The 25,056-nt window shown below is 43.3% G+C and overlaps 1 protein-coding gene across 1 annotated transcript in view; it reads left to right on the forward strand.

The window, feature by feature from the left end:
* MYRFL (myelin regulatory factor like) overlaps nucleotides 1–25,056 on the forward strand; it is a 101,948-nt gene that overhangs the window by 72,809 nt on the left and 4,083 nt on the right. Inside the window, exons 15-23 of the mRNA XM_055328441.1 lie at nucleotides 7,509–7,672; nucleotides 8,371–8,434; nucleotides 13,351–13,436; nucleotides 15,516–15,590; nucleotides 15,674–15,726; nucleotides 15,847–16,026; nucleotides 22,105–22,168; nucleotides 22,753–22,839; nucleotides 24,921–24,995. Coding sequence (XP_055184416.1) covers nucleotides 7,509–7,672; nucleotides 8,371–8,434; nucleotides 13,351–13,436; nucleotides 15,516–15,590; nucleotides 15,674–15,726; nucleotides 15,847–16,026; nucleotides 22,105–22,168; nucleotides 22,753–22,839; nucleotides 24,921–24,995 — 848 coding nt within the window. The remainder of the gene's footprint in view (nucleotides 1–7,508; nucleotides 7,673–8,370; nucleotides 8,435–13,350; nucleotides 13,437–15,515; nucleotides 15,591–15,673; nucleotides 15,727–15,846; nucleotides 16,027–22,104; nucleotides 22,169–22,752; nucleotides 22,840–24,920; nucleotides 24,996–25,056) is intronic.

Raw genomic sequence — 25,056 nt, forward strand, 5'->3', positions numbered from 1 at the left:
CCATCTGAGTCCTAATGAATACAGACCTTTACATGGGACCTGGATGTGCATATTTAAACAAAGTTCCCCAGGCATCTAGTTACATGTTCATGGTTAAAGTGAACTCCCAGAGATCTTGTCGCTTGCATAGAAAAGAACAGTTTCAGAAAATTCTGGGTTATGTTTTTGAACATATTTATACCGGCTTCAGTCTGGTGTGAGAGGACAGTGTTCAGTGGTTAGGTTAGTGTGAGAAGAAGTCAGAGTCAGTGCCCATAACATAATGTCCTAGAAATTTATTTTTTGGTAAATTTCCATTGGATCCATAAAGTCAGGACCATAATTATAACCAGGAAGGTAGTAGTAAATTTCCTCTCTACCTTTATTTCCTCTTAAATAGGAAAACACATGAATTATCTTCTTGCCTATTTGGATCTACCCGGAAGATGTATGGTGCCAGCAAATTTGAGTTGTAGAAATCAGAGCTGGATTGTCATCATTATTTACAAGTAACTGGACAATTGCAGCCAATTGCTCATATCTCATGAGGCAGCATTAAAAGTCCTGTTGGGTAGACACTGCAGGATGACCTTACTGCACTGGAGAGGGGACTTTAGTATCATCCTCCATGGTCTGCTCTCGTTCGGGCTAAATCACAAAGCCATGTATCAAGTGAGCATTAAAAAAAGAAGAGGAAGCTGGTTGACAAGAAAAATAAAACAAGCTAGGTATGGTTGTGCCAGTGAGGATGGAGAAAAGTGGGCGGAGTCAGGAGGTTTGGGAGACCGAACTGGTCGGTGGCAGGGGCGTGGCACAGTGGATCCCCCATCGCGGGAGCGGGTGGGGAGGAGTCAGAGATGATGGCTGGGAATCTGTTTGGAACCACTGATGTAATGACCAGTTATAATTATAGTATAAGGCTTTCCGGAGTGTAGACATCGTGAATGGTTGTATGGCACTTACTAGGATTTAGAACCATAGGATGTTATTCTTGTCTTCATGATTTCTGCCTTATTTTTATTAAAAAAAATTTAGATGTAAGGGAACATTTGTACCAGAATTAGAAAATCTTAAAGAGCTTTTGTCAGAAGATTTTTGGTTGTTTTCTGATTTACTCATTTCTTAACATTTTTAATAAAAAAATCTCAAATATACGCCAACTTAGAATAATAGTGATACCCATGTATATACTTCACCCAGATTTGCCGGTTTTCAATTTGTGTCCTATCTTATTTTCTTCAAATCCGCCACCAACTATCCTTCCTTTTACCAAGTGTGGGTTTTTTTTTGTCTTTATTGAGATGTAAGTTTAAGGTATACAACATGATTATGTGATACACATGCATATTACAAAATGATTAGTACAATAAGGTTAGTTAAGACATCCATCACCCACGTAATTATCGTGTGTGTGTGGTGAGAACATTTAAGATCTACTCTCTTAGCAACTTCCAAGTATATAATACAATATTGTTAACTATAGTCATGATGCAGTATATTAAATCCTCAGAATTTATTCATTTTAAATTGAGTTTGTATGGGGCGCCTGGGTGGCTCAGCGGTTGAGTGTCTGCCTTCAGCTCAGGGCGTGACCCCGGGGTCCTGGGATCGAGTCCCACGTCGGGCTCCTGCATGGAGCCTGCTTCTCCCTCTGCCTGGGTCTCTGTCTCCTTCTGTGTCTCTCATGAATAAATAAGTAAAATCTTTTAAAAAAATAATAAATTGAGTTTGTACCTTTTGATGAATGTCTCCTCATTTCCCCCATCTCTCAGCCTCTGACAACCACCATCCTACTCTGTTTCTCTGAGTTTGGCTTTTTAAGCTTCCACACGTAATGATATCATAGTCTTTCTATGTCTCACTTAATTCACTTAGCATATAGCTCTCAATTCCTGTCACAAATGGCAGGATTTCCTTCTTTATTATAGCTGAATAATATTCTGTGTGTGTGTGTGTGTGTGTGTATCCTATTTTCTTTATCCATTCATCTATCAATGGATACTTAGATTGTTTCCATATCTTGGCTATTGTCAATAATGCTGCAATGATCTTAGGGGTGCACATAACTCTTAAAGACAGTAATTTCATGTCTTTCGGATATACACCCAGAAATTTTGGGGAGGGAGTATCTCCATTTTGTATTTTATAGTGCCTGTGCCAATTAACATTTCTACCAAGAGTGTACAAGGGTTCCCCTTTCCCATACCTTCACCAACACTTGTCATCTCTTTCCTGCCTTTTAAAAAATAGCCATCCTAACAGGTATGTGATTATACCTCGCTGTAGCTTTGATTTGCATTTCCCTAATGATTAGTGATACTGAGCATCCTTTCATGGACCTTTTGGCCATTTGTATGTATTCTTTGGGAAAATATTCATTCATGCCCATTTTAATCAAATTATTTGTGTTTTGCTACTGAGTTGTGTGAGTTCCTTATGTAGTTTGAATATTGACCACTTATCAGATACATGGTTTGCAAATATTTTCTTCCACTCTTTAGATTGCCTTTTAACTTTGTTGATGTTTTCTTTTTTTGTACAAAAGCTCTTTAGTTTGATATAGTCCCACTTATGTATTTATTTATTTTTAAGATTTTATTATTTATTCATGAGAGACACAGAGAGGGGTAGAGACATAGGCAGAGGGAGAAGCAGGCTCCTCAAAGGGAGTCTGATGTGGGACTCGACCCGCAGACTGGGATTGCGCCCTGAGCCGAAGGCAGACGCTCAACCACTGAGCCACCCAGGCATCTCATCCACTTGTTTATTTTTGCTTTTGTTGCTTGTGCTTTCAGTGTCATATCCAAAAAAATGGTTCCCAAGACTGATGTCAAGAAATTTTTTCCCTGTTTTCTTCTACGAGTTTTATGGTCTTAGGTCTACATTTAAGTTTTTAATCTATTTAATTTTTGTGAGTGGTATAAGGTAGGGCTCCAATTTCATACTTTTGCATGTGAATATCCAATTTTCTCAACACTGTTAAAGAAACTATCTTTTCCCCATTAAGTACTCTTGGCTCCCATGTCAAATTTTAGTGGAGCATGTATATATGTGTGGGTTTATTTCTGGGCTCTCAGTTCTATTCCATTGGTCCTAATGTCTGTTGTTATGCTAGTCTTATTTGGATTGTTATAGCTTCATTATAGTTGAAATCAGGAAGTGTGATGCCTCCAGTTTTGTTCTTTCTCAGGGTTGCTTTCGATTTAGGGATGTTTTGTGGTTCCATACAAATCTTAGGATTTTTTTTTCTGTTTCTGTGGAAGATGCCATTGGAATTTTGAGAGGGATTACACTGCATCCATAGATGGCTTTGAATAGTATGGACATTCTAACAATGTTAATTGTTCTGATCCAAGAACATAAGATATCTTATGGAAAGACGGAAATGTATTTGTGTCTTCGATTTTTTTCATCAATGTCTTATAGTTTTAATGTGCAGATCTTTCACCGCCTGGATAAATTTATTCCTAAGTATTTGTTGTTTTTGATGCTATTATAAATGGGATTCTTTATTTCTTTTTTAAATAGTTTGTTGTTAGTGTATAAGAAATGCAACTAATTTTTGCATATTGATTTTGTGTCCCGCAACTTTAGTAAATTCATTAATTCTAAGTTTTTGGTGGAATCTTTAGGACTTTCTCTATATAAGAGCATATCATCTGTAACAGATACAGTTTACGTCTTCCTTTCCAATTTGGATAACTTTTATTTCTTTTTCTTGTCTAATTGCTTTGTCTAGGACTTCCAGTATTATGTTGCATAGAATTATGGGGCAGTGAGCTTCCTTGTCTTGTTCTTGATCTTAGAAAAAAAACTTTCAGCTTTCCATCATTGAGTGTAATGTTAGGTATGGACTTACCATTTAGGGCTTTTACTATGTTGAGGTGTAGTCCATCTGTATTTCATTGAGAGGTTTCTTTTTCACAAAAAGATGCTGAATTTTGTCAAATACTTTTTCTATTTTCTAACATCTATTGAGATGATCATATGATTTTATTAATGTGGTATATCACATTGGAAGAGGAAGGAACACTTTCAAACTCATTTTTAAAGGCTAGCATTACCTTGATACCAAGGTCGGATAAAGAGACTACAAAAAAAAAAGATAATTATAGACAATTATCTCTAATAAACGTGAGTACCAAAATTCTTGATTCAATCTCCTTTTCTTACTTGGCCTGTTAGATTTTCTATTTCTTTGTGATTCAATCTTGGTAGGTTGTATGTTTCTAGGAATATCCATTTTTTTCTAACTTACCCAATTTGTTGGAGTATAATTGTTCATAGTATTTTCTTATGATCCTTAGTGTTTTGTGGTATCAGCTGTAATGTCACTTCTCCTTTCTGATGTGATTTATTTGAATCTTCTCTCTTTTTTTTCCCCTTAATCTAGCTAAAGTTTGTCAATTTTGTTTATCTTTTCAAAAAACAAGCTCTTAGTTTTGTTGATCTTTTCCATAGTGTTTCTGATCTCTGTTTAATTTATTTTGCTCTGATCTTTGTTATTTCTTTCCTTCTACTATCTTTCATATGAGTTTGTTTTTCTTTTTATACTTCCTTGAGGCGTAAAGTTAGTTTTTTTATTTGAGATCTTCCTTTCTTCTTCTTAATGTGTTTATTGCTATTAAATTCCCTCTTGAAACTACTTTTGCTATATCCTATAAGTTTTCTTATATTGCATTTCCATTTTTATTTGTTTCAAGATGTTTTTAATTTCCCTTTTGGTTTCCTCTTTAACCCATTAGTTTTGCAGGCATGTATTGTTTAATTTCCACATACTTGTGAATTTTCAAGTCTTCCTCTTGAATTTCTAGTTGCACACCATTGTAGTTAGGTAAGATACTTGGTGTGATCTTAATCTTCTTAAATTTGTAAGGCTTGTTTTGTGACTTAACATATAATCTAGCCTTGAGAATGTCCTGTATGCATTTGAGAAAACTGTGTATTCAGCTCTGTTGGGTGGGATTTCTGATATAGCTTTTAGGTCCATTTGGTGTAAAGCCTAGTTCAAGTTCAATCAATCAGGCTGATCTCCTGTCTGGATAAGCTATCCATCATTGAAAGTAGAATACTGAAGTCCTTCACTGTTATTATATAGCTTCTATTTCTTCCTTCAAGTCTCTCTCAAGAGAGAGATAGAGAGATATAAATATAGAGTATAGAGGTATATATTTACAATTGTTATATTCTGATGAACGTTCCCCTTTATCAGTGATTAATTGACCCCTTTATCAGTATATGACCTTTTTTGTCTCTTGTTGCAGTTTTTTTTTCTTTTAAGATTTTATTTACTGTTTCATGAGAGACACACACAGAGAGGCAGAGACATAGACAGAGGGAGAAGCAGGTTCCCTGTGGGGAGTCTGATGCGAGACTCAATCCCAGGACCCCAGATCACAACTTGAGCCAGAGATAGACACTCAACCGCCAAGCCACCCAGGTGCCCTTCTTGTTACAGTTTTTGACTTAAATTCTATTTTATCTGACATAAGTATATCTGATATAAGTATAGCAACCCATGCTCTCTTTTCGTTTCTATTTGCATGGAGTATCTTTTTCCATTCCTTAAGCCTGTGTGTGTCCCTAAATCTGGTGTTCATCTCTTGTAGGAAGCAACATACAGCAAAAAAAAATTTTTAATTCATTCACTCTCTCTCTGTCTTTTGGTTGGAGAATTTAATCCATTTATATTTATAGTAATTATTGATAGGTAAGGACTTACTAATGCCATCTTATTAATTGTTTTTTGGCTGTTTCCCTGTTCTTTTCTTCCTCCTGTGCTGTGTTCCTTTATGAACTGATTTTTCTGTAGTGGTATGCTTTGACTCCCTTCTCTTTATCTTTCATAGGTTTATTGCTTTGTGTTACACAAAGTTTTGAGGCTTACATAAACTATCGTACAGATATAGCTTATTTTAGTCTGATAACAACTGAATTTTGATCATATACAAAAACTCTACCCTTTTACTTACATCTCCATGTTTTATGTTTTTGATGTCATAATATACCTCTTCTTATGTATGTACCATTAACTAATTATTATAGCTATAGTTATTTTTAGTACTTTTGTCTTTGAACTTTTATACTAGTGTTAAAGGATTTACATACCATCATATTACAGTAGTAGAGTATTTTGAAATTGACTATATATTTACCTTTACTGGTGTGTTTCATACCAGTGTGCATGTCTTTAAACTTCATAAACTAAGCCTTAAGTTTATAGTGTTCAGCTTTTGATTCCTTTCTGTGTGGTTGCTTTACAGTGTTTGAAACCCGTAAAGCTTCAGTTTGCATCATGAGAATCTCAAGGACACACAACCCCAAGTCTGATCCCCCAACTATAAAACAATCTTTCACTTTTGGCCTTGAGCTCATCAGTTTACAACAGTGGACTGGACTCTATGAGCCCCAAAGAATTCTGTGGCATTCAGAACTTGTAAACAGAGAGGGGGTGAGGAGAAGAGGTCACAGGGATCAGGATGTGAGTTGATGAGAGCTTTCCAGTGTTTTTGTTATGGCTGAGTGAGACACACATGTTTCTATAACAACTGAAGTGCGTGGGTGGGAGAAGGGATGGCTGGCACACTCTGGCTGTGGTGGTTTCCCTTTCTTGCTCTTTCTGGTGTGTCAGTGACCTTCTCTGAACAGATAGAGTTAAGTGGTGTTGTTTTCAATTCTGTTTGGGAGTTAGGCTAAAATAGAAATTGATAGTTCATGGGATGTTAAAGCAGGAATTAACACCTCAGGGGTGCCTGGGTGGCTAAATTGGTTAAGCTCAGTTTGTTAAGTCTGCCTTGGGCTCAGGTCATGACCCCAGGGTCCTGGGATTGAGTCCCACGTTGGGCTCCCTGCTCAGCAGGGAGTCTGCTCCCCCCTCTGCCCTTTCCCCCTGCTCATGCTCTCTCACTCTCTATCAAATAAAGAAATAAAATCTTTTTTTTTAAGAAATTAACATCTCAAGAATTATTTTCTTGTTTATAGATGAAGATACTGAAGCTCGGAGAGGTTGTTTTGTTTTATACAGAGTCTCACATCTAGTAAGGGGCAGACTTCAGAGAAAAGCCCAGGTCTTCATTCCTTTCCCCTTCACCTGAGCAAGCACATCTTACCAAGAAGAACTAGAACCATTTCTTACAAGGATTTCGTGATGTACACACAAATCAACATTCAGAAGCCTGATCTGATTTTCCTTTTATGAGTTTTAAATATAGTATAATGGCCATACCAAATAAATCTTCAGATTCCAAACCTGACAATGTCCTTCAGCTCCATTCTCTCTCTTGGATTCCAAGGACATATTTCCATTTTATTGCAAATTGAACATAAGCAGTTTTACTACACAGCCAGCAGTTTAGCAAGATCATTTTAAGTTGCAAACCTCTCCAGTTTTATCTTGAATGAACTTGAGGTTGTAATGTGTGTATAATCCTTTGCAGTGGTTGTTTCACCTGACTTTGAATGGACTGTGGACAGGTCCCTGGTGGTCTCACACTGTAGGTTTATGCCCTGTGTACTGTTTTCATTTCTAGGACCAGATCTTTATGGAAAATGTGGGTGCAGTGAAGCAGCTCTGCAAACTAACCAACAACCTTGAAGAAAGGATTGAAGAGTTAGAAATATGGAACAGAAAGCTGGCCAGGCTAAAGCGACTCAGTAGTTGCAAGTCATCAGCCAGCGAAGCAAGCTCAATCAGGTACATCCCGAAGGGCCATGCGAGTCGTGTTGGGTCAGGAGGAAGTGGGGAGTGGAGCCTTTCCGGAACTGGACCCTAGAACGTGGTCTTTCTGATCCAGCAGCAACCATTACTCTCTGATGATGTAATTACTCTCCTATTCTCTTTATAGAATGTTTTGGAACGCCACTGCCTTCTGTGATAATTTATTTTCTTTCTTTCTTTCTTTCTTTCTTTCTTTCTTTCTTTCTTTCTTTCTTTCTTTCTTTTTTTTCTGTTGCTGCTTTAAAAAAGGAAACAAAACATGAAGTATCTGTTTAAGAGCAAGGTGTTTTAGGAAATGTTACGTTTTAGCAAAGGATGACTTCTCCTTTAAGGAGGAGAGTGGCCCTTTCTAAATTTAGAAAATCATGTTTGGTTCTCAGGGAAAAGACTTCTAGTTTTTTCATTACTTAAGGAGGTAAATGCATATTTCCTGGGGTCTAATTATGAGAAAAAAATAAATGCAAGGTTTAATGCATTCATTTATGCTTACTAAGGATCTTTTCCACAAAAGGAATGCTCAATTGCCTTGACTTTTCCTTTTTAAAATTACCACTGTATTACAGAAAAAAGTCAGACTGCTGTGTTAGTGGCAGCCTGGGCCTTTGTCTTATGACTCCTGGAGGGGCATTTGAATAGTAATTAACATTCTCTCACTCTTTTTTTTTTTTTTTTAGCAAATTTAGCAGAGCGGTTAGTGCCTCCTCTCAGAGAAGGGCTGTCCCCAAAAAAACCAACAAGGTAAATAGACTTAAATTTATATTGAACAGTGATGATGTTTTTCTCTACCAAAAAAAAAAAAGAAGAAGAAGAAGAAGAAAAAGTCTTTAGAGAAATTGATCGAGAATGCTTTTCATTTATTTGTTGACAGACTCCCTAGTTTATCCTTATGCACTTTAGGTATTTTATTTTATTTTTATTTTTTTGAGAGAGAGAGAGAGAGAGAGAGAGAGAGAGCATGAGCGGCAGGTAGAGGGAGAAGCAGACTCCCTGGGGAGTCCAATGTAGGGCTTGATCCCTGGACCCTGAGATCATGACCTGAGCTGAAGGCAGACGCTTAACCGACTGAGCCAGCCAGGCATCCCAACACTTTATTTAGTTATACCACCCCTTTAATAGACACTGTTTTTTTCAAAAAGATGTTTAGAGGAGTGAGTACAGAACAGAATTCATTTCAGAAATACTATCTTGCCAGTTTATACTGTGCACCCTCCCCCCCCAAGTGAAATTCATGAACCACCGCATGCATATGGCCCTTGGCTGCAAGATCTGATGCCTTAACCCAATCTAATTCCTTATCTGTGGCTTCCGAAGATCCCAGAGAGACTTCTTTTAATCCCCAAATCCCTCTTTTCCCTTTGATATTTAGTACTGTTTGTGCAAATGGGGAAATAGGCATTCACTTTCTTGCAGGGGTTAAAGTGTGATGGTTTTATTAATGAATAAAGAGAACTTTCATCCTCAAACTGGGTAACATTTACAGTAAAAAGTGAGGGTTAATCATTTATTGAAGTACAACACCCTCTCCAATGCAGAGAAATGTCAGTGGGGGAGAAGCCGCAATATTCCCTTTCCAGCTGCAATTCAGACAGACAGCTGTGAGACTCCGCTTGTTCCCTGTGAGCCACCAGTATTCCACAGGCGGTCCTTTCCAGGAGAAGACATTCTTTTTTTTGTTTTGTTTTGTTTTGTTTTGTTTTATGATAGTCACAGAGAGAGAGAGAGAGAGGCAGAGACAGAAGCAGGCTCCATGCATCGGGAGCCCCACGTGGGATTCGATCCCGGGTCACCAGGATCACGCCCTGGGCCAAAGGCAGGCGCTAAACCGCTGCGCCACCCAGGGATCCCCCAGGAGAAGACATTCTTGACCTTGTTATGGGCTGACCTGGTGTTTGAGCCATTGCCATATTTATCTCTACTCATGTTATACTGCCTTGACCTATTCTAAAAGGATTCAGAAAGAGTTTAATATTCTACTAACAACTGCTGAAATGTTATGTTGCTGACAAGCTACTGGGTGTGCCAATAAACATAAACCCATGAGTAAATACATATGTAGAAGTGTCTTCGCGCAAGTTGCTTAATTACATTGAGAAATAAAGATAAAAATGGTATCTGCCTTGCACAGATTATTTACAGGATTAAATAAGATGAAGCCCTTATCCACAGTGCCCAGCACACAACAGTCTGCTCAATAAGCACAAACTATTAAAAATATTTTGTAGGAAGGGTACCCTTTGTACTCACCAATTTGCAATGGGAAGGAGGGAATCATCCTCCCACGTCCACGGCGGCCCTGATTGCTGCAATTTGGTCATGTGCAACCTCTGTAGCTCTCACCTGGCACCCAGAGAATCCCTTTATTTTGCAGTTATCTCAGAATATTAACTACAATGTGTGGTTCACGAGAACAGGCCCCATTGTCTGCCTTCCTCACTCTGCATTGCCAGGGACTGGCATATAGTAGGTACTCAAGAAATACTTGTGAAACGAATGCATGAATGGAAAGCCCCGTCTGATACTCTTCCCTAAGTGGTTCAGTGTCTTGGGTATGTGGGTGGGGAAGGGGATTGGGCTGTGGACAGTAGAGGATTTATATTAAGTTCTAAAGAGCACCCATTCAACCTCAGAGACCTCTTAGAGTCACTGTCATAAGCTTGTGGGGGGCAGACAAAGGTGAATAAGACATGCCACCTTCTAAGGCATTTCTAGGTAGCCCGGGAAGATCAGGAGATCAGAGGACAACCTAAAGAACAGTTGTAGCTAGATGTGATGAATATTGCAAAGGCTCAGAGTGCTGCAGGAACGTTAGGGGGCGGGGCCTTCTGGGAGGAGTGAGCTCTGGGTAGGTAGAGGAGGGGTTCCAGAGGGAAGGGCACAAGCAGAGAGCTGGGGGCTGGCACTGGCTTCATTGAAGGATGAGGTGGGAGTTGGTTAGGGAGGAGAGTAGAAGAGAGGACCGAATGGATAGATAGGGCTCAGATATCCTGGACCACCTGTGAAACAGTTCCCTTATGAGCATGAAAACCCTTTGGAATAGTAATAATACTATCTAAGTTGTAGAGTGTTCTCTTGTCTCACAGAGAGAGGGCGGCAACATAGCGCAGTGGTTAGGAGCAGGGATTCTGGAGCCAAATGGTTTTTTTGGTTTCATTCCTGGCTGACTTACTAGCTGTGTGATCCTGGGTAAGGAACTTAGCCTTCATTATTTCCCTTCTCCATAAATCGGGGATGATGACAGTACCTGCCTCACAGGGTTGTCAAGGATTATCACGAGGCTAAACAAATTAGTATATAGCGAGCACTCAGAAGAGAGTAAGGCACAAAGTAAGTGTTTTGTACATGGTCTCTCTTTTTTAATATTATTATTACTAAGTAGGCTCCATGCTTAGCATTAAGCCCAGTGTGGGGCTTCAACTCACAACCTTGAGATTGACCCTTGAGCCGAGATCAAGACTCGGATGCTTAAGCAACTGAGCCACCCAGGTGCCCCAGGTGTTCACTCTTATTAGCATTTTCAAACCCACAACTTGAGTGGTTCTTATACTCTGGCCTGTTATCAGAGGCTTTGGGGGGCTTGTTAGAGTACAAGTAATGCGGATGTTTTGCTTCCCCTGTGCTGTCTCTGCAGGAGGTCTTGGCTATTTCTCTGAAGTTTACTTTCCCTTCCATGACACTAGCCCCTCCATCATCCTTGGGTCACTGAAACATATGTGTGTGAGCAGAGTGTGCTACTCTTGGGTTGGGTGGGCACATCAGTGAGCAAAGTGCTGGCTGTGGGCCTTACCAGATGGTAAGAAACCTGGCCGGGCCTTGCCTCAACTTCCACACAGCCGCCTGTGGTGGCACTTGTCCTGGAAGAAGATTGAGATCTCCTGAGTAGTGCTCTTCCAATCTAGTGTTCCTCTTCCTTCCTTCTCTTTCTCTCCCTTCAAGAGATAGGTGGGTGATCCCTGCTGTATGTTGGTGGTTGGGGTGGGGTGGGAAGGTCTTCAGGCCTTCAAGCAGAATTTGCTAGAAATTCCAATAAATTCCACAGTAATTCTCATGTGGGCCTGAATTTGAGAACCATTGCACTATTAGTTGGACCCATCCAATAACTCTGTTGACGGGTATTATTTTATCATTCCTACTTTATTGATGAGGGAAATGAGGATTAATGGCATTTATTTTTTTAAATTTATTTATTTATGATAGTCACAGAGAGAGAGAGAGAGAGAGGCAGAGACATAGGCAGAGGGAGAAGCAGGCTCCATGCACCGGGAGCCTGATATGGGATTCGATCCCGGGTCTCCAGGATCGCTCCCTGAGCCAAAGGCAGGCGCCAAACCACTGCGCCACCCAGGGATCCCGATTAATGGCATTTAGATGACTTATTTAGGACCTGACTCAAGCCTAACTCCAGGTCTTGGATCATTTCCCCATACTAGGTCAAAGGATTTGAAACAAAAGCATGGAGATTTAAAATAACCCAGCAGCTATGGGGAATAGATTGGAGGGGGAAGCTCTTATCCTGAGACTAATGCTATTTAATTCCAGTCGATTCAACAAATTCATTGAGTCCCTCCTCTGTACAGCACATTATGAGGCCGTCCTCTGAACGCTTCCAGTGCGATGTCAGGATGGTGTGGGCCATTCACTTCTTAGTATCCAGAGTGGCTTCCGGCGCCCTAAGGGTTTGAATATTTGCTAAAAACCTACATGCCTAATCCCACCCTGAGCCCCAATATAACATTGAAGGACATTTTACTTATTCAGAGAACCAGCCCAAGAAATCCAAATAAAGACTGATTTTAAACTATTTCTCAACAACTACCGTCATCCTCCAATTCGCTTCCAACCAAAAGCATGATCCTATCCTGTACCCCACAGGAGGAAGCAAACATAAGACTCCCCCTGTTGTATTAGTAGAAAACCTCCCACCTCAGGGGCACCCTTGTTAAGGTGGGCAGCAAACCACTCCTATGCTTTCAGCGGGATTCATCACCAGTTACCCGGCAGTCTATTCCCTGGTTCCGGGCCCGTTCCTCACATGCAGGTTTTTCGCCCATATGCACCGGTCCTAGAGGTTGGCCTCATTCATTCCGTACCTTACTTATTTTTAGGTTCCCCGTAGTGTTAAACATAGCAGTGCTTAATGAATATTTGTTGACCGGGCATAAGGATCAAGAAGACACAGGCCCAGAACTGTTCTTCAAAATGATTTAAAGAGTACTTAGGATTTCACACAACGAAAGTCTTTCCCATGGTTTGTCATGATGCCTGAAATTCTCCCACTGGGATTTATTCCATCATTTATTCCATCACGTCTCAACGACCTTGTGATATTCAGAGGTGTCGCAGTAAAGGCGATGGACATGTGGGTTCTGGCGGTATCCCGTCTGGCCCTCTGCTCTTGTGAAACTAAATAAAACTAAGATGAGCGTGGGAGCAAGGGCACGGACGCTTGTCCTGCAGGAAGCCGGGGGAAAGGACCAGTGACTGTAGCCTGGAGAGTCAGGAAAGGGAGAGCCGGGCTTTGGGAGAACTTGGTTTTCCGGGGCCGGGCGGGAGGGAGGCGGAGGTTGAAGACAGCACCCAAGCAGCCCTGCTGGGACCCTCCCCGCAGTGAGCACTGCTGGCTCACCTCGCCTCCCAACACCATCTTTTTTTTACAGGTTTGTTTTTCAGGAAAAAAACGGCTGTGTCCTAACTGGGTTTTCCAGACCTTGGTTATAACTCTCATCGCTGTGATGGCATTTTGGTAAGAAAAGCTTCAGTGTTCTGCTATCTCAAGCTCTTTTTTCCTTCCCATTTTCCTTTTCTCACGTATGGACTAGGGACTGACCCAAACGAAGGGCCTTTAACTGGACATTGACCTTGGATTTAGCTTAGAGATAAGCGAACCCCCTGCTTTCTTTTTTAAGATTTTATTTATTATCGGTGGGGGGCGGGGGATGGTGGCAGAGAAGCAGTCTCCTCGCTGAGCAGGGGACCTGATGTGGGGCCTCAGGATCCTGATCTGAGCCAGAGACAGGTGCTTACCGACTCAGCCACCTGGGCGCTCCAGGAGGCCCTTTATACACTCATATTCTAACGAAAAAAGCATGGGCTTTCTGTACCTAAATGTGGCATGAAGGATGATTTTTTTTTTCAATCAACTGATATTTTTTAGTAGCTTACTGGGCCTTGTGTGTGTGTGTGTGTGTGTGTGTGTGTGTATCTTTTTTTTTCAGTGTTATAAATAATTGTCTCAAATTGTTGGTTCTCTTTCCCGTCCATTTGGGGAAAGGAGTAAGAAGGCAGGCAGTCTGGTGCAATCTGTGCTCCCCTGGACACGCCTGATTGTTAGGATTCTTCTAGATTCCTCAGTGAAGACTTCCCAGCAAAGGGCCTACGAGAGAACCCCAGGGTATACGGTATATTGAAACTGCAGCCGGATGTGCTAAGCAGCTGAGGCCCGCAGACACAGGACAGAGGGTTTGCTGTGCAAGCAGCGGGCACTTGCCCCCGTCCGCGTCTGTGGAGCGAAGGGAACCAGGCCTCCCTGGGGGGCAGGGCCTTCCTGGGGCTCCGGGGACCTGGGTCCTCTGGGTCTCCCTGTCCGTAGCCTGTTGGCCTGGCCAGAGGGCTGTTTGTCTCTCTCTCTCCCAAAAATGTTTTGCAAGTGTGGAAAAGGGCTGCCAGGCCTGGTCTTGAGGGAGATGCTTGCTCTTGGGGCCCAGTGAGGGATGGGGCCAGGGTGCTTGTGGCTGCTGGCCGCCGGCTTCCTGGCTCTGGAGGCTCGTGGGTCTCTGCCCCCCCTGCCCCCTGGGGTGCGAGGCCCTGGGGACCCGCTGCCTTCTCCTCCGTCTCCCCAGCGAGCTGCCCTGCACTGGGATTCGAGCACCCCAAGAGGTCTCTCGGGGCCAGAAGCAGAATTTGCCCCCAAGGAGAGGAGCTGATGTCCCCTTCCTGCACGGTTCTGGAAGTTCTGGGGGTCGTGCGTGGACGTGAATGCCGGAGACGACTTAGAGCGAGCACCTGAGGGAACGGGGGGCAGGGTGGGGGGCCCAGGAGCCCGAGTGGCAGCAGGCGGCAGGTGGGGTCCATGTGACGGCGTCTCTGGGGCTCAGCAGCACTGCGCCTGGACGGGGAGCACAGCAACCAGCCGAGAACTCTCTGCAGAATTTCTTCTTCATGGTTGGAATTCAGAAGTGCCGCATGTTCCCTGGCGTCTATTTGATAGTAGTCACCCCAGGCCCTTGGAGGGCATGATGGGGTGGGGAGCCACGCCTGGGGCCGTGGGTGTGAGGCCAGGCTGGCCGGACGTGGGGTCGGGCCACCCTGCGGTCCACTGTCAGGGCGCCCCTGCTCCAGGGAACGTCTGGGGGCGCAGCACTGTGGGGTGTGGCCTCCCAAAGCCCAGAGCCTTTGGGCAAACCTGCTGCTTGCGTGTCTGCGACCTGCTGGTGGAGGGAAAGGGCGCGCCCCCCCCCTTGCGGTCACGGTGGCCTCCTCTCCCCGGCCTGAAAAGGCAGGTGGCCGGCCAGGTCAGAGGGGCCCAGGGGAGGCCCCCCCAGGGGCCCAGGGCCTCCTCCTCTAGCCTCCCTGAGGCAGCGGCCCAGGCCCAGGGGGCTGCTCTCTGGAAACATCCACCAGCGCCGAGGAGCCAGGGCCTCTGGGCCCCAGGATGCCGAGGGCTTGCTCGCCCCAGGCCGGCGGCTCCGTGGTGCCCCAGTGGCCCTGTGGCCCGTCAGGGGGGACCTGTGGCTGCCGGCTGTAGGGGGGGAACGCGTGTGAGCTCAAATCTGTCACCTAAGGCTTCCTTCTCATGTTGTTTTCTGTTTCCTTTTTTAAACAGCGCCCTGACGATAGTCTCCCTTTACATACTTAGCTTAAAAGATCAAAACCGACGTGCCCCAAACCTCCCCCTGAGGTGAGAGTGTTGGGCTGCTTTTCCTTGGGGGAGAAGGACTCTTGAAGGCCTCCTTCGTTAATCGGTTTGCTCTCTTCCCCCAGCAACAGCACCAGCTCTTGGGAGCCGGCCCCACCGCCCACAGCCTCCCCCTCAGGTAGGACTTTCACATTCCTCACCCCCAAACCCAGCCTGGTTCAGGGGAATTGTCAACAGAAGAACCAGCCTTTCAGGTTAACCTTGTCGTCTCCCTCCCCCTCCGCCCAATGCTCTGCAGCACCTCCTCCAGCCCTGGTGACCACACAGGCCTCCCTCCAAGTCCCAGAAATCACTTTCTGTGAGGTCCTGCCCTGTCGGGAGACCTACTGCTGCCCCATCTGGGGAAAGAGAAGAGTCCCCTCAAGTCCCGTGCGGAGGTGGTCCCAGGAGGAGGACACCCATCGGGGGCCGTGGGCAGGTAAAGGATGTTCAAAGAGAAGCAACTGTGGGGACTCTGCACCCGAGGTGTTTTTCTTTGCAAATATTTACTTGCATAATCTGTTCATGGTTCCAGACAGTGGTTCTACTTGGGGTGGCAAGATCCTCCCCAACACAAGTGTGCAAGCTTGCCGTCTCTGTAATCGTGAGTTCCCTGCCCGGGGATGAAATTGTGGTTGATGCAAGGGGAAAGGGCTCATTTGTCCATGGCCAACAAAGACAGTCATAGTAGAACATGTCAAGTAATCCTGGGTGGGTTGCGTAGATTTTCTGGCTCAGTTAGAACTTATAAAATGATGTCGTATCTGGGCTTCCTGCCCAAACCAAGTAGGGCAAAATGCAAAAGGCTTTAGAACTCTAATGAGTTCAGGGTAAGCTGCGAGTCAGTGAAAATCACAACCACTTTCAGAATATCCGCTTCTTCCTCCTGGGGAGAAACACACACACACACACACACACACACACACACGGAATTTTTTAAGTAACAGATTTCTCATGTTAAAAAAAATTATGGAGACTTGATCAAGGGCTAAAAGCATAGTTATCTCTGTAAAAATATATATAACACATCCAAATGTATCCTAACTCGTTGTTGATTGAACCTCTGCACACACACAAGCGTATAGACTAATGATGACAATAATAGCAACACACGCAGGTTAGGGTGGCTTATGTATTCAGATACCGTGGCAACAACAACTCCCCAATTACAGTGGCTCACTGTGGCCAAAATTTATTTCTGACTCTGTATGTCAAATGTGGATCAAAAGAGGGCTCTCGCTCATGGTGTCATTTAGAACCCAACTAATGGAGACTCCATCTCAACACGTATTTCTACAGTCTCTGTAACAGTGATAAGAACACGGCTCTCAAAGCTGCCACTGAGGCGTACCACATGTCCTCTGCTTACACTTTATCGGCCAAAGCAGGTGACATTGGTCACATCTGACTTAGAACGAGTTGATAAAGTGCAGACCTAACATGTGCCTAGAAGAACCAGAATATTTTGAGCAGTCCAAGTGATGGACATGGAAAATATGGTCAGTGGTTGAAGTTTGGGGGGCAGCAATGTGATTTCCTTTTCCTTTTGATATTGTTCCATACCCTAGAGATGAATAAATAACTTTTACAAATCGTCATCATCACTGTCGTCATCATCACGTAAGGAGCCATTACCGCATACAGAGGCACTGCCGTAAGTGACCTACGTGAACCTCCGTGAATAAACCATTCGAGCCTCACAAGCCTAAAAGATAGGCATCTCCATTCTTTCTAATGAGGGGTGAGGCATAGAGAATTGTTCCCTGCCCCTGTAGGAGACGACGCTTGCACTGTTTTTCTCATGAAAGCAACTTTTGATTGAACTTGGGAACAGGTGCATCAGCACAGGACAGAGATAAAGCTTCAATGTGAAGAAAGGAATCTGTTTCAGTCATCAAATTCTCAGTAGTCTCAAATATGGAAAAGTCCAGCACTGTTACAGAAATCCCCCCAGGCCTTCATCTCGTATGAAAGCACACGGATCCCTGTGGCTGGTAAACCTTTTTCTTGCCTTGGGAGTCCACCTTGGGTGTACTTGGTGGCCTTTTCGGAGAGCAATCCTCAGAAGAGACCATCTCACCTATGAGGATGTGTAACAATGGATCCTATACAGGAAGAGGTCATGGACTGATCCAATCTTCATTTCCAAAAATGTTCTTGACCCTTGAGCGAACTCATTCCTATAGCACCCAGCTCTTTACATCGAGGGAAGGTTTATTGCTGTCTTCTCTGGGACGTGGGGTGCCAGCCTCTCAGTATGGGAGCCACTAAAGAGACTTCTAGAGAAGGAAGGGCTTCTCCATAGCACCTGTCTGTGTCCTCCTAGACGCAATTATCAGCTTCTCTGGCTAATGGGGAAATTTAAATCCAGCCTTACCAGGCTCCCCAAGATCTGGGAAGAGTTGTTCCTCTTCCCTCTTTTAGATGAAGAAAGATGGAAAGGATTTAAATGTTCTCTTCACTCTCATCTTCTGGAAACTTGCAAACTTTGGGGGATTTAGAGTCTCATGGAATGTCAGAGAGCAGCATACCAGTGGCATCCTAACTTATTGACCCCTGGAAGCTACTATTAATTTGTTATTCTTTTACAATTATTTGACTGAGAAAATACCTAGAGGGAGAATGTTACTCTAAACTCAGGTAAGCTTTTAGTCAAGTTATTTTTGTTAATCCTACAGCAACATTTGAAGAACAGTACAAACCTGTGGGAGAGTTGTTACAAGTCCACAGACACCAATGAACACTTTGTGCAATCGCTTGGGGTTCCAAGGTATCCCCAGGTCAGGAAAACCTCTATTTTCCAGCTGATAAAGTGGAGGCCCGGGACTCTGCTTAAGGTTCTAGAGTAAGTTACTAGAGAGGTTGGAACTGGAAGCTGAGTCCCCTGTCTTCCTGTCCTGGGTTCCTACCCATCTGCCATCATGCCGCCATTTATTTGGACATGGTGTGTACATGCTCTAGAGGAAGCAGAAGGTATTCACACTATGGTTCTAGAAAGCCCCTTCGCCTCTCCCTACCCCAAGTTTGCCTTAGAGCCATTGAGCTATCCCTGATGTGGGGTATTTCTGGGGTGTAAAGAAAGCCTCTTCTCTTCTGCTGCTAGTCCCTCCTTCCCTTTGTCCTATAGGACACTTGGATTCCTAAATCTGAAAGTGGAGAAAGCCAGGCAAGGTCTTTCAACCAGACATTTCTGAGGCAGTGACGACTAATTAAAAATTAAAGAATAATAAATAAAAAAAGAAATTCAAGAGTTAAGAAAGAAACCAAGTTGAAAGAACTCTCTAGGATGAAGAGTGCTATCTAGCACTTTACCAAGCCCCAGAACAGACTTATTGGCTCCTTCCCTAAGGAGAAAGACCACGAGTAAAATAGGGAAGGGAAATGAGTATTTTTATGCTATGCTGAGCGCAAGCCATCATTCTTCTTTTGGGCCCAAGCTGATTGTGTAAAATGCCTTTCAGAAGGTTTATCCCCTCTCCTCACTTAATATAAAAGGTTTGGGTAAGAGGTGGAGAATGGGTGTTTTGGAATATTGAGCTTCTGTTCTGAGGAGCCAACTGAGTGTGATGGATTAGATTTTAATCTATGGAACCAATAAAGATGCAAACAGACGGAGTTAGATATAAGAAGTGAAGAGCTTGTGAGGGGGAAAGAAATCTAAGGAATTCTACAGATGTTAAGAATTTTGGTAAAGATTTTTTAAAAATCTCAGGAAACTAAAAGGCGTGGAAATTTGTGCTTATTTTGTCTGGAAGATCAGAACTCTGAGAAGAGCAAATGGCCGAAATAAACTGACTCCCCGTGTACAAGGACACAGTCATCAATTGGTTGGGCTCATTGACTTTTTCTTGGCATGAGTCTGGTTCAATCGGGAAAGAAAAAGGTATCCAAGATGCTTGGAACTCAGCCACACCGCCCAATTTTATGAGTAAGGCTATATACACAGTCTACCACAACAGGATATGCTTTGGTTGGACACCATCTTAAATCTCTCCTCTCCAGAAGTTTCTAATTTAGTTTATTGGGAGATCTTTTCCGCTGATTGCAAAATATATCTCCAACATCACAGTAAAAACCGCTGAGGGTGTATATTAAGTTTACAGTGAATATTACTGAAAGGCATTTGTAAAATGAGAGCCACCCCTGCTTGACTACAGGAGAATTTATGGTTTTCCAATAACCAGCCTTTCAGCGTTGCCTAGTCTTGCCTCAGAGAAGGGACAAATTGGAGATGGTTTTATAGGAGACTTAAAATGTATTTCCAATCCTGCTTTTGAAAAGCCACTTTCATAACTCTAATCCTCAGGATTATGTCTCCTCAACTTTACCTTTTTATTACTGTTTTTAAAAATACCGTTATCCCATCAGATACTAAATCCTATTGTAGGATTCTGTGTCTCCAGGAACCCGAAAACATGCTTCCGTGGAAGTGAGGCAATGCTGTAGTTCTGTTGCTAAAATTGATAATGAGCCCTGTGCCTGAGAATTCAGTGGGAAAGTAGCAAAAAAGATAAGGGATGGAAACAGATAGGATGGAGAAGTTCTGGTTTCCGCTTCTTTTTGTGCCTCATTTGCCCTATAAATTCACAACCTTCTGTCAAAGCAGTCATAAGCGACATTCCCAGCAGAGGACCTGTGCTTGACAGGTGCTTATTGGAATAGCTGGCATCCAGGAAATCTCGAGGCCTTTTAGACAGCACATATATTTCTATCTAAAGGGAAATATATATTCAATCTTCTAGAAAATCCTCATGGGTCAAGACCCATTTCTTTTTAATGAAAAGGATCAAGATGCTCAGGAGACCTGCCTCTCCTTCAAAGCCTGCCTCACTCCCCTTTGCCTCGAAGGTGAAGGAGCTCCGGTTTCCATGTGTACCCCCCCCCAGCATCCCTCGGCACCCATCCCCTGACAATTTCCCCTTCGAGCGTGCAAAAGGAAACAGTTTTCTAGAGGGTATATGATTGGCCTCTCTTCCTTCCATCCTCCCCCAAATATTTGCTGAGCACTTGCAGAGAGCCCAGCATTGCCTTGTCTGGGGCCATGGCCGTGCACAAATGTGCACGCGGGCTTCTAGAAGCTCACAGTCAGTTTTGTGCACAGGTAAACAAGCCTGTGTGCCTCGTGTGAGAAGTACTAACCAGGGCAGATCTACTTAGGAGTGATGGTACCAAAGTAGCGTGCACCCTTGTGTGTGCTTTCTATCCGGAAATTGCACATAGAAGCTTGAGTAGGAACTTGTTTCTGATCTTGCCTCCCTTTTCTTCCTATGAAAGGAGCACACACTGTGTTAACTTATGTCTCTTGTTAACTGAGGTTCCTGGCTTTATGTTTTGCCCCAAACTATGTTGAGAAATATAAACATATTATGTAATGCAAATGGAGGAATATGATAAACAGTACACGTACTTGGGGGAAAAATCAGCAAATTAAAAAAAGTGACTGCAAAACCATTAAAACTCTTTTTAAAGACTTGTTTAGCAGCCCACTAAATAATTGCGTTCGCTATTTACTCTAAGAATATGGTCCCCACCCCACCCCCAAAGCCTTAACAACAATCATCTGAATAGTTACCCTTCCAAAACTGCTTTTTTTTTTTTTTTCCAAAACTGCTTTTTTAAAATGCCTTTTCAGCTATGACAGGCAAAACCACTCCCGGACTTCCCTCCCCACAAGCCAGTTCTGGCCCCTAACCAGTGACCTGACTCTTCTCAGCTGCAGCGGGGTCCCTACCTTGAGCTTTGAGCTCTTTTTTCCTTTGCAGATCACATTATACCAGGAGTTACTCAGGAATCAGAGAATTTTAATAGAGGCTCCCTATTCTGGAGCTGTCAAGAAAGGACAAAAATGCGCACAAGTTAAGTGACAAAACAGAGATGACATGCTTTTGATGGGGCGAAAGATAGGTCACTAGCTGATCACCCCGCAAATGGCCCGGGGTGAGGCTGTGGCATCAGGAAGGAGCGGGCCGTGGGCTGCATGGATCCGACCTGGCTGCCGTAACAAGGTACCACAGACGGGGCAACTCAAGCAGCAACATTTATCTTCTCACAGTTTTGGAGGCCAGAAGTCCACAATCAGGGTGTTGGCAGGCCTGGTTCCTTCTGAGGCCTCCCTCCTGGACTCACAGATGGCCGCCTCGGTGCTGCGTCCTTCCAAGATCTTCCCCCCGGGAGCCTCTTCTTCCAGGCAGGGACACCAGTCAGACTGGATTAGGGCCCAGTGTAACAGCTTCATTTTAACCTAATTGCCTCTTGAAAGGCCCTATTTCCAAAATCTGAGGGGTTGGAGCTTCAACGAGTTTGAAGAACACAAGGTAGCCCCAAACAGCTGGCTTCTTGGAAGAGGGTGAGAACATACTAGATCTGCAAGGAGTGGGGTAGGGATTGGATGGGTGAAAGGTGGGAGAGAGAAAGGGTGGGGAAACATGGAACTGAAGAGACAAAGGGGCGTCTACTGGATATCTTCTCATCCTGACCCACCAAGCCTTTAAGATTGACAGACATTTTCCCTCTTCAGAAGACAGAAGCTTGTCCTTCCTGGCAGGAGATGTGCTAACCAGCCCTGACTGGGGGAGTGACTGCAAATTCACATTTAAGTGACCCTCCTTTGGCTTCGTAGAGCCAGGCCGAGTAGCAACCAGCTGCATCAGCCTTCCCCAGGGACGCTCTCTAGCCAATGTCAGGCGTGAGAGGTGGTCGCTCACCACCAGACAAGTGGAGATTGATCCCCATGGATTTTAATTATTTATTTGAATTTCCTGCCTTCTTCTCCTATTCTGATGGTACTTTTAGTTTATTTTCTGTTTTCTGAGTTTTTTTTTTAAAGCTTTTTTCTTGGCCAGATTGCATTTCACATTGCACCCTCCCTTTTCAATAAATGTCAATCTAGTAGGGCTTCCAAAAGAAATTCTTTTGTTTGTTATCAGATGTTATCTATTATCAGAAACTGGATTTTTAGGAGTTTTCTTAAAATTTACTCTAACTACAACAACAAAAGCCTTCTTCCCTCCCTTCCCCTTCTTTTTTCCATTTGAATGCAAATGGAACCCATTAATCTAGGAAACTCTCATTTCACATCCAGTAATTTGGAGTTTTGCTGGAGCAGGATACCCTTTTCCTCTGCAGAAGGGTTTACTTTCTTTTCTCTATTTCTTCTCAATTCAGAGATTGATACAACCATTAGTTCTATTCAGATTGTGGAGATCCAGCAAGTAATAGATCATCGGTATTGTGGTGGAGGCTTCCAGTGCAGGTGGGTAAGCCTCCCCATCCTACCCTGATTGTTTCTGGGATTTACTCAGGGCTCTGGGTTTCTGAGACTGGAATGAAAGCCAAAACTACATGGTAAAAGTCAATGCGTGCATACACTGCTCTGTAAGTGAAAACACATTTGTTACATGGTAGACGAGGGAATCATAAAATGGTTGGTATTAGCGAATGTCAATAAACCATGGCTCCAGTGATGCCAGTCTCTTGTTTTTAATGGGGACGTCCAAAGCAAAAAGCTTAGGGGGACTCTCCAAGGACACATTCCATGAGCACAGGGGCTGTCGGTTAATTTTATAGACAAGAAAGACGTTGTTACTGATGGCTCCACGTAATGAATGAGCTGATGTTTATACATTTTAATAACGAGAAATATTATTATCTCAATTGCTAAGTAATAAAGCTTATCGTGGTTTTTCCAGGCAGGAGAAAAAACATCCAGATATTGCAAAAGTTATCAGCAACCGCCATGTCCATGGTGAGCCATCCGGTCATGGTGCATTTAGAAGCATAGCCTACAAGTAGCCTCAGCTAGCTGGCCCAAAATGCAAGTTGAAGGCAGTAAGAGTGGTGACCTATTTTTCTTTCATCAATGAATATTTACGGGGTGACTGTTAGGTGAAAGGCAAGGCCCTGTACCGTGGACTGGTATCCCAAATTCTTGGGATTCTCAGCCTTATTTCTTTTTTCAACCTGATGACTCTGAGCTTTAACTGTGTGGTACTTTATGATTTGTTTATGGCTTTGACATTCATCATCTCATTGGATTCTCCCCAAATCCCTGTGAGGTTGGGATTGTTGATCCCGTCCTGCCATGAAGGAACCTGACCTTCAGCGAGTTTAACCAACTGGGAGACCGATGTTAATTACTGTGCTAGGGTGACATGATGAAGAAGGGTGGGATGATTTGGTTTCCAATTCCAGAACTTCGACAAGGTGTTAATTCCCCCTGAGTGTCCATGTCTCACCTGTGGGATGAGGCTACTGAGTTGCGTTGCCCTGAAGTATGCAGATGCTGGCGGGGGGCACTGGTAGGAAGTGAATTCCATTTATCTCAGCTTTTTCCAGTAGAACAAGGCTCTTCTGATCCCAGTTCAGATCCATTTCTTTTACTTCTGCTTTCTCATTTTAACAACTCATTTTAGGAATTTTTTCTTTTTTTTTTTAATTTTATATATTTATTCATGAGAGATACAGAGAGGCAGAGACATAGGCAGAGGGAGAAGCAGGCTCTCCGTAGGATCACAACCTGAGCCCAAGGTAGAGGCTCAACCACTGAGCCACTCAGGAGTCCCCATTTTAGGATTTTTTCAAGAGAATCTAAAATGATTAACTTTTCTCCCAGTGTATCTGGTTTTAAGCTGTTTCTCCATGGAATTCGAGGTGTGGCCAGGTCAGAAGAATCTGTGTTAGATTCAATATGCTTTTCTGCTGGAGTTTTCATTACAGTATGAATCCCAGGAAGTCCCCCTTTGCCCCAGTAGCTCCCTTTTTGGGGGGATGTGGGGGGCGGAGTGCCTGCAGAAGCACTTCCCTGCTACAGTTCTCTCCAATACAAAATGGTAATTAGGACTATCAAAATGTTAGTTGATTCAAGTTCTGAAAGTGCATGATATTTCCTGCTAATGTTGCCTATGAGGGAGCGATTCAGGGTAGAGGAGCTGGTATTTATTATCTTCAGTCTTCCTTTCCAGAGGGAAAATGCTGGTTTGAGGCCTTTGCCTCATTTTCTCCTGAAATCCATGTCTCCTTAATGGGGACCAGAGTGGTTTTCTGTGCACTCAGTGGTATGCATTTGGTCTGGGATTTGGCTTTCCCTCATTTCACCTGTGTGTTCTGACAAACCATAAATCTTTGTGGTACAGTTTATATATTAACACCTACAAGAGATCCCTTTGAAATTTGACAGGTACGTCTCTGAAAAGCACAGAACTCTACGTGCTAAATTTGTTTTCCTGTGTTTGTTATAGAATATTTCACAGCTTGTGTGTAATGAGTAACAAAAGTCTTTTGAAGCCTTTCCTATGTATTTTGATTTGTGGTTTTATTTTTTTTTTCCATAATTAGCCCTGGGAATTACAGTTACAATATTCCTGTTAATAAGCACACACCTACCAATGTCAAATTCTCTCTGGAAATCAAGTAAGTGCCTAACTGCAGAGAACAATTCTGCTTCTGTCATTATTTGAATAGCAAGGCTCTG

The sequence above is a fragment of the Nyctereutes procyonoides genome, unplaced genomic scaffold, assembly GCF_905146905.1.
Source record: "Nyctereutes procyonoides isolate TBG_1078 unplaced genomic scaffold, NYPRO_anot_genome, whole genome shotgun sequence".
NCBI lineage: Eukaryota > Metazoa > Chordata > Mammalia > Carnivora > Canidae > Nyctereutes > Nyctereutes procyonoides.